Source organism: Archocentrus centrarchus, chromosome 4 (assembly GCF_007364275.1).
Source record: "Archocentrus centrarchus isolate MPI-CPG fArcCen1 chromosome 4, fArcCen1, whole genome shotgun sequence".
Classification (NCBI taxonomy): Eukaryota; Metazoa; Chordata; class Actinopteri; order Cichliformes; family Cichlidae; genus Archocentrus; species Archocentrus centrarchus.
Genome location: NC_044349.1, coordinates 25520317 through 25530059, shown reverse-complemented (window position 1 = coordinate 25530059; position 9743 = coordinate 25520317). Strand labels below are relative to the sequence as shown.

Sequence of the window (9743 nt, the reverse complement as noted above, 5' to 3'; positions counted from 1 at the left end):
AGAAGGTGACCTGGTCTGATGATTCATGTTTTCTTTTAATCACGTGGATGGCAGGGTGCATGTGCATCACTGACCTGGGGAACACATAGAACCAGAATGGGAATAAGGGAAGCCAGCGATGACAGTGTCATGCTTTGGGCAATGTTGACAAATACCAAGAGCTGAGAGAAGAGCTAGAGAGGATGTGGAAGGTGAAGGTAACAGTGGTCCCCTTGGTAATTGGAACACTTGGGGCAGTGATCCCCAAACTGGGAGAACGGCTCCAACAAATTCCAGGAATGACATCCGAGATCTCTGTCCAGAAGAATGCAGTCCTGGGAACAGCTAAGATACTGCGCAGGACCCTCAATCTCCCAAGCCTCTGAGCACCTGAGCTTGGAGGACAAAGACCTCCTGCAGGGTGAGTGGGGATTTATTTATTTATTTATCCAGTTGCAATTTCATATTTATTTGTCACAGATTCTTAGTAAAGCATTAAATTACTAAAAACCTTCTGCCTAAACGTGTGTTAGTCTGTTGCTGGATAGTCTCGCTGAGGTTGTCCTGTGGTCTTTGGTATTGCAACAGGAGATGTTTTGGATCTCAGTGGGTGGTATGCATGGTATGCATGAAAGCAACATTCACATGCACAACAGTCTGGCAAAACATTAAACAGCAAAGAGTGTCTGTTATTCATTTTATCTAGTTTAAATAGCTTGGCAGGTCATTGCCAATAAACTGTGACTATCATTTTAATGGTGGCAGGCTATAAGATACTACATACTTTTCTAGTTCACTCCAGCAGAGGAAATGGTTAATGATGTAAATCTACACATTCTGTTAAATACATTCAGAAAAACATGATGCAAGAGCATTTTTAATGCTTGTGAACAAGCAACACCAAGTTACAGAAGACTCGGAACAAACCGAAATCAAAGACTGACAAATGAAAACAAAAATAAACACCTTTTATTGAATTTACATATCTGTAACTTTCCACTTTCTTTTAAATATGATGCCTAATCAGTAATATCCTGGGCTTGAAGTGGTGTTCCGGCACATTCAGTTAAATCTGATGAAATCTGGTAAACAGTTTGAAACAGTCATGTTTAACAAATCAGAAAGTCATGTTCTTTTCTCCTTATCATACCTGTTGCGCATTCATACATCAAATATCAAGTCTCAACCAGCTCTTCATATTGCAAGCCAGCATAAACGTACTTACTTTCGAAATGGTAGGCAACCTCAAATGCAACATTTCAAACAGCTCAACACCAAACACACAAACTGTTTTTGTGCTGCTTCTTTGTGATAGCTAAAGGCACAGAAGCTGCACACTGTAAACCCGGATAAGTTGAATCTACTTAAAAAAAAAACAAGGTAACTCGTTGCCTTAAATTTTTTAAGTAATGAAACAGTTGAATAAGTATGTCCAATGCACTTGAGGCCCTATTGGAATGGAATGGAAGATCTAAGTTGAATGTACTAATAACAGAGTTTCACTAACTGAAGATACTTAGTTTAAGCAATCACTCACCAACTCAGCTTGTTAAGTAAGCACTGCTCTATTACCAATTGAACTAAATTGTATGTTGTGGTGGCCACATATATGCACATTTCACACCAGAATGCCCCAAGCTCTTATTGCGAAGAGAGAGACCGGAATAGATCTGGAAAAGGCGGGAGAGAGAGGCCTGGGATAAAAGGGCTTGACTCCTCCTTTTGCAGGAGTTATATTTGGAGTTCTAGTTTGTTGTGAGTTTACCGAATAAAGCTGAGACTACATACCTGCTCGTGTCTCCTTCCACCGACTCCTACAATGTTCTAATTGACCAAACTTATCTTTTATAGTTCGTGAAAAATTAAAATGTCTTTTAATCAATCCTCCTATCCTTTTCATGGTCATTGGGTGGGTGGGTGGGTGGGGTAATAAACTAGTTTATACCTGTTAAAACCGGTAAAAACTAGATTTTTAGCAGGTGCAAAACTTGATAAAAACTTTTTAGCAGGTGCAAAACAGGAGCAAAACTTGATGATATTAAGTTGTTTGAACTCAAACACATAATTACAATAAGATAGATCATCAAAATATACAGTCTACTCAGCATTAACAAGCAATGTTCACATTCTAGGTAATTTTAAGTAATATGAACTCAATATTTGTAAGTGGAATCAAAATCTGGGTTTACAGTGTAGTTCCTACAGAGAAAAAAAATTGTAAATGTGTGGTAACCTCATTCTCAGAAATGGAGAAAGATAAGAAAGAGAGGGCATGAGAAAAAGATGAGAGATTATTTTCAAAGGTAAGAACTGCTCAGCAAGAGGCATTTTAAAAACTCAAAATTTAAAGCTTACATTTAATTCCATTCATCATTTGATGTTTAAAAAAATATATATATCTGTAGAAAAATCTGGCCTCAATCCTTCTGACTACAACAATTACAGACCAAACTCAAAGTTGCCTTCTATAACAAAACTTTTAGACAACTTCTTGAAGCGTTATTTCAGAACAACATTGAAAATTTTCAGTCAGGTTTTTTTGGACATCATCACAGACTGTGCTTATTAGAGATCATCAGATCTTGCAACAGTAATTGTTCATTACTTCAACATTAGTTACTCTTTTAGCATTCTTTGAAGTGGTGAAGCATCATACTGGATTGATTCTCAGTAGTCCCTCTGTCCCTTATGTTTATCAAGAAAAATGACAAAGTGTTCCTGGGCTAGCACAACATCCATAAACAGAATAGGCATCCAACATGTGCTTGTGGAGAAATCATTACAATGAAGATACTTATGAAAATGATAGAATGTTTCTTAAGGTAAAAGAAAAAAATTGCTTTATCTGAAAATGTTGCATTTAATATCTGAATTAGCAAGTGGCATTAAAATTACATACATAACAATAATAATATTTCTTTAAAAAAAACAAACAAAAAAAATCATCTTTTCTTAAGATGAGCTCCAAGGCAGAATTTAGCGAGACTGTGAAAGGCCCATTGCTCCTGCATTCCCTCGTGAAGGCTCTCTGCCACTATCATGTGCCGTCTCTGTCTGGGGACGAACCAAAACAGTAAATCATATGTCTGTGAAACTCTTGGAAACTAATGTAACCCTGATTGACAATCAACAGTGTGCTAAGGAAAAGTTTTACTGCTCTGTGGGTGAGACTGGAGCAAGTGTGGTATGTATATTTTTGTAGCTTAACAAGGAAAAACAAACTTTGGTCAGAAATGATCATTAGTTTACTGTCCATTTTTTGCAGTCACTACATACTGTTAATATACGTTCAGGGCGATGCTTGTGGTCCATTAGTTTGTGGACTAATGGACCACAAGCATTTCGCCTTCCCCTCCAATTAAGAGGGTTAGGCGAAATGTCAAAAAAGTAACTTAAAGGGCCAAATTGTGTGTTATTTTTGACATCAATTCGCAGACCGGAAGTAGGGGCAGGGCCAGAAGTGGCCCGTGGCCCAGGAGTTTGGGCACCCCTGCATGATTAGCCTATTACCTGGTGTGTATTTATTGTCTGTGTTCTCGTCAGGTCTTTGTCAGGTCATTGTCGTCTGTTCCCTGTGTGGTGGTGTGTCAGTTTGTTCCAGTTTTTTTTGTCTCAGTAATATAAGACATTTTAGTTTATGCCTGTTCACAGAGTCCTGCTTTTGGGTCCTAATCTGCCAGTCACACCGCTCGACATGACATGACAAATATAATGAGCCACAAACAAAAAAAAAAAGACATACAGCAATCAAAGGTGGTCATTTTACCATAATCAACATTTGAGTGCATTCTAAAAATAAGCAGGTTCTCAACATAAAGCTGCAAGATGGACCTGGTGCATTGAGGAGCACTCATTTTGAGCAGAAAATAATTTGTATAGTGGCCTCTTTATGACTGTATGACAAGTCGAGGATGCTCTTCAGCACGTAGACTTACACGTTTTATCTGTCAGTGCTCAAGAGAAGAATTCAAAGTGTATATGTGTCTTTCTATTCATTCTTTTTCAGATGGAACTTAAGAATCGTTTTTCCCCTTGTTGATATAAGCCTTCTGAAATTGAGACTTTTTACATCATATCAACCATTTTAATTCAAACTGAAGAAAAAAAGTCAATACGTTCATTTATTTTAAAGAAATACCTCAAAGACAGAGATAAGTGGCAGGTAATTTCAAATGCAACGTTTCTAACTGCTCTACAAATATCTGCAAACACACAAACTGCGTGCAGTTTGTCACAAAGTGTGTCTGTTACTGTAGCTAAAGGTCCAGCTGCTGTATTTCTCAGGGAGAGAAAGGAATTAGCCATAACTGCACATATAGATGGAGAAAGATGTAAGAAAGAGAACAGGAGAGGAAGAAGAGAGATTAGATTTAAAGGTAAGGGCTGCAAAAGAAATTGAGGTATGCTGACTTTGTATTATTCAAAGATTGTATGATAATATTCTGCAGCTTACTGCAGGACAAACAGATTAGTTTGGACTGGTGCACATCATCTGTGTTCATAGTCACAGTTAGGTTACATCAAATGTAGCAGAGATGGATTTTAATCTAAACTGATGATGCTTAAATTTATTCACTGAATTCAACTTTTACACAACCTGCATACTGTCTAGTATAAACAGTATAGTGTCAGTCCAGGTCAGTGTTTCATAAACTGGGGCAGAACAACATCAGATTAATTCTCACTACGTTAGCATATGCTAGCAGGCAGTGAAAGTCTCCACCGTGTTTTGAGTGCATAGGTGCATCTTGCAGCTTCGCCACGAAGAAGAATTTAATTCGCTTTCACTGCTTGTGTCCTAGATAACAGTTTAAAGCTGAGTACATTAATTAGAATTAAAATTTAGACTGGAATAATGTTTCTACTCTCATGTAATATTATTTTATTATATTAATATAGCAGGTTCATTTAGCTTTACACAAAAATAGCCAGAAGAAATGCCCTTCAGTAAGCTCCTTTTACTTTCTTACTTTGAGTAAATTTGCGAGCCTGTACTTTTTCACTTTTACTTGAGTAAAGAAGTTGAATCAATACTTCAGCTAGTTTCTTTTTAAATTTATTTTTGACAGAAGCATTTGTACTTCTACATAAGCAAAGAATATCTATACTTTTGCCACCTTTGTTTAGCAGTTGTGTGCATTATGGTTCTGACCAGAACACTGCAAAATGGAAAAATGACACTAATCAGGAACAGTAATTTTGAGCACAAAAACATTTGCGTAGTAACTTTATGACTGTAAGGCAAGTCAAAAATGCTCTTCAGCATGTAGGCGTGCATGTTTCTTTGTTAATGTTCAGGAGAATAGTTCCTGATCAGTGTGTATGTGTCCTTTAACCTAAAGAAACCACCACAAAAAACAGAGAAAACCATTGGGCAACATACTGCAAGTTTTCAAGTCAGACAGAGCAAATCGTGATAGTAATCTGTATTTCCTGACAACTGCAAACAGGATGATAGATGCAAGAACATTTTCACACGTGTGATTGAGCCAGATACACAAGACTGAGAAACCAAATGAACTTCAATTGACTCATGGACTGAAAAAAAAAAAGAATTAATTATAATGAACAAGAACTGAGGAAGCTCGTATTTAAAAATCCCCCAAATTAATGGTGTGAAGCTTATTCAGGTCAAAGAAATGCATGAAATTTATACAAAAAATACATAAGTAAGTAAATAATATGTAACACTTTGGGGTTAGACCATCATTTGTATTTGGCGTCAAATAATAACAAAAAGATGTTATTTTTCACTATATGTGTGTGCAAATTTAATTTCAGTATAATGTCACAACACTGAACAGATAGCTTACCAAACATATACTAACTGTATTTCTTTACAACTAAAAGCATATATGTGCGTATGTATGTGTATGTGTCTCACTTTCCATGTAACGGATCATACGATTCAGGCACCACTTTCTCCCAATTAAATATGTAATCATATCCCATCAATACTTTATCTTAATAAAATAAATAGTGTTGAATACAGACCTTCAGTATTTTCCTGTAGGCCGAGAAAAACAGGGTGTATGAGACTTGGTTGCTACAACATTTCTTTCAGTGTGTATTATATCAACATAGAACATGTTAGAACTGAAATGGGGCCCAATAAAATCTGATGGCAACAATCACTGAATCAAGTACAGCGAACAGTATCAAGCATTATTTCCAAAGGCTAGAGGCATATCATTAGCTGTAATGTTATATATGTCATTATATTTTGAACTGTATGTTATAAAGTTCTTCAGTATTTTCACTGTCATGGGAAGTTATTCAGATTGCAAAATACAAAAAATGTGTGACTTAATTGGAAGCCTTTCCGAATTTCTATGGACGCCCTAAAACCCACAAAACAAGAGAATGACATCCGAAGTTATTTCACATTTGGATGTCATTCTCTTTTTTAAAATGTCTATGTAAATGGGACTTGGCAGAAGTATCAAACAACCCTTCACACCGACACATATTCACATAAGCTATGACAATGTAAATTGGTTGAGTGGGTGAGTTTTAACTAGTGTTTTTGAATGATTTGCACCCTGGTTGGGACTTTTTTGGCATTTAGCTGCATCTGTGGTGGGGGTGTTTCATTTATTTTCTCTGACTATTCTCTGCGCCTGCCTTTCTCTGACTGTGCATTTCGACTTGTTCAAATGTTATCTGTATGAAATCGGGCAGACGTTGCAGGTCTTGCTGTGAGTAAAATCAAAAACTCAGCAGATGAAGGTGGAGTTATCAACAAAGGTTGTGCTATTTGCATTACCAAATGCTAACCAGAACACCGTATGCTAGCATAATAATCCTCTCTATCATCATTATTTGATAGGAAACATAAAAAGGCTATATTAATACAGTGTAGTTTCAATGTTCTCTATCACTTCTGTCTTATTTTTTAGTGGCTGCTTATAAACCTGTGTAAAGTCATCATCATTGTGAATGTTAAGTGTGACGTCCCATTAATCTCTTATCATATGTGTTAGTGGAGCTGTGTACCAAAAGGTCAAAGCATACAGTATCTCTTGTGTATGCAGAGATGCTTTCTGCAATCCACGTGCATTGTTGTATATGCAGATTTTTATCAGATGAAAAATGATCATCTGGTCAGAACATCAGAACAGCATGAAGAAAGACTGATAGTCTAAAGCACTCCTGCTGTTTCATTACGTGTTTCTTTTATATTGGTGTATCATCATGAGGAGATCTCATCTAAATCTCTTCTCTTTTTTTCCACCTTAAATGCATTATAATTTATGGTGACAGGAAGCAAAGAGTTTCTTTAAAGTTTTCAGGTGAGGTTGTTTCTAACTTGCTAGATAATGCCAGTGATCTGTACTCTACTCACCAGTCATTTATATTTTATACTGCATCCAAGGCTTCTGTACGAAGACCTCTCCTCTTCATTTATATTTTCATGCTTTTTGCCACATTGTCATAAACATTCATTTGCTTTTTTCTTGCATGCTTCAGTTGTGGGGTGTTTAAACTGCAGACTTTAAATGACATGGGAAGACAGGGTTTCCTTCTGTGTGCAGGACCTCGGGTAAAAAAAATTCCATGCAACATACATTTTTTTTCACATGGCTGTACAGTATGTAGAGTTCCTTTTCAAGGTAAGTCTATCCTTGACTGTAAAAATGTGTTTGCTCCATGGCTGCAGAAGGACTCTTATGTACTTACTCCCTATGCCATGAAATCCATTATACTATTTGTGAAGGTTAGTGTGCTGTCATCTGACAAAATCAAATCTTTCTTTTAATGAAAAAAAATGTGTGTGTGTATAAATATAAATACACACTGCCTCACCATAATAGCAATACAATATTGTTTTCTTAGGGGCTCTGTGATCTCTGTGTGACCTGTGTAAGGTGACCTGTTCAGGGTGTACCCTGCCTTTCTCCCTATGGCAGCTTGGATAGCCTGTGACCCTGAATTGGATAAACGGAAGAAAATGGACGGATGGATGGATGGATGGATGGATGGTGGGGCAAAGTTATGAATCATTTGCATATGCAAATATCACAAACACCTCCTTCTCTCACAGTGCAAGGAAGCATTCAAACACTGAAGCTGTCAGTGAAGTGTGCCACTGATCTTCCACAGCTCACTGTTTGCACTGATTGCACCATGTTTATCCGCTTTAACCTGGGAGTACTGATACTTGTGCTGACTCTTCAAGATCAAGGTAAGAGTCTTTCACAGTGCATTATTTTACACTGTTAAAACTGAGACAGTGCATAGTTAAGATTTTGACATACATAACTTTTTCCCTCAGTTCACACTGGAGAAATCATTGGTGGCCATGAGGCTGTGCCACATAGCAGGCCATACATGGTGCTTTTGGAGAGGCACATGTCAAATGGTAAAAAAATGCACTGTGATGGCTTCCTTCTGAGTGAGGATTTTGTGATGACTGCTGCCCACTGTCACGCGGAGTAAGTTTAACATGTTATGTTCACCTAGAAGTTATTAGGTAATTGTTTTCCCAACAACAAATCAAATTATCCTCTGAGACAGGGGTATATGTTTTATGGTGCTTTCATAAGTTTGGTTATAAATTAGTTTTGAAATACTTTTGTTAATACTGGATCACTTTATTGCTTGAAAAAGTGTTTGCACTTATTTCATTTCAGGTCCTACAAAATCTATCTGGGACTTCACAATTACTACAAAAAGAATGATGTACAGCAATTGACGGTGCCTGGGAAAAATGCATTTCCAAACAGAGACTACAACAAGACTGATTATAGAAATGACATAATGCTTCTTAAGGTAAAAAATACCAAAATCATTGTACTTAATAATTGTCATCCATACCAAAATTTTGTTTATCATTTTGCTCAACTGAAAAAACCCACTAAAATATACTGCATAGAATGATACTAATATATACTGAAAATGTTTTTATCTCTCCTTGTTCCTTCAGTTGAGTTCTAAAGCAAAGTTCACCGACAATGTGAAACCTATTGTTCTTGCAGACCGTGATTTTGGCTCGCTGCCACAATCATGTGTAGTTTCCGGCTGGGGACGTACAGAAAACAGCATGCACATGTCTCTCAATCTATTGGAAGTCGATGTAACCCTGGTTGAAAATAAGCAGTGCGCTGAGGAAAATAAGTACTGCTCAGAGGGTAAAAAAGGCCCGGGTGAAGTAAGTTTTTTTTGCTGTTGTTGTTTATTCATTTGTTTGTTTGTTTGCCTTTTACTGCAAATAATTAAATACTTTGGTCAACAATGATAATTAGCTTACTGTTCACTTAATGTGAAATAACTACATAGTTTGCATGTACTTCCAGGGAGACTCTGGTGGTCCATTAGTCTGTGAAGATGGAAAGGCGTATGGAGTGGTGTGTGCCAACATGCAAAACCCAGATGGTCTGACAGTCTATGGTTATACTAAGATACCTGACAACAGTGATTGGATTGATTTTATTATGAAGAAACATAATTGAAAGGGCTAATACATGTAAAACTCAGCAGATCAAATCCCAGTATTTGGAGTTTGAATGCAAATTTATCTTGAAAAGAAGTGATGTGATAATTGAAATGTTAAGATAAAGTTTTGGAAAACTTGCAGCTACTTTTTACCTTCTGTTGCTAACTAAAAATATGCTCCATTTTAGTTATAGTTAATTACAATCAGAAATTATAATGTAGACTCAGTGTTGTTTAATTAGATAACTGCTGATGTTAGATACTGCATTTCCTGCTATTAAACAAAAGCATGTAATTTACTGTTTTGTGTTTGTTTTAGATTAGAGTAA

At 36.7% G+C, this 9743-nt stretch overlaps 1 protein-coding gene across 1 annotated transcript; it reads left to right on the top strand.

Moving 5' to 3' along the window:
• The first annotated feature begins 8091 nt into the window (after positions 1-8091).
• Positions 8092-9431, top strand: LOC115779433 (granzyme B(G,H)-like). The gene is made up of 5 exons (XM_030728100.1): positions 8092-8164; positions 8255-8414; positions 8613-8751; positions 8906-9130; positions 9276-9431. The coding sequence occupies exons 1-5, from the start codon at positions 8107-8109 to the stop codon at positions 9429-9431; spliced, it is 738 nt and encodes a 245-aa protein (XP_030583960.1). The 5' UTR covers positions 8092-8106.
• Positions 9432-9743: the final 312 nt, after the last annotated feature.

Excerpts from the sequence above, each read along its gene's own strand:
- LOC115779433 (XM_030728100.1), top strand. The coding sequence starts at position 8,107 with ATGTTTATCCGCTTTAACCTGGGAGTACTGATACTTGTGCTGACTCTT. Across the intron at positions 8,415-8,612 it reads GCTGCCCACTGTCACGCGGA|GTCCTACAAAATCTATCTGG; the intron begins GTAAGTTTAACA and ends ATTTCATTTCAG. Across the intron at positions 8,752-8,905 it reads ATGACATAATGCTTCTTAAG|TTGAGTTCTAAAGCAAAGTT; the intron begins GTAAAAAATACC and ends TTGTTCCTTCAG.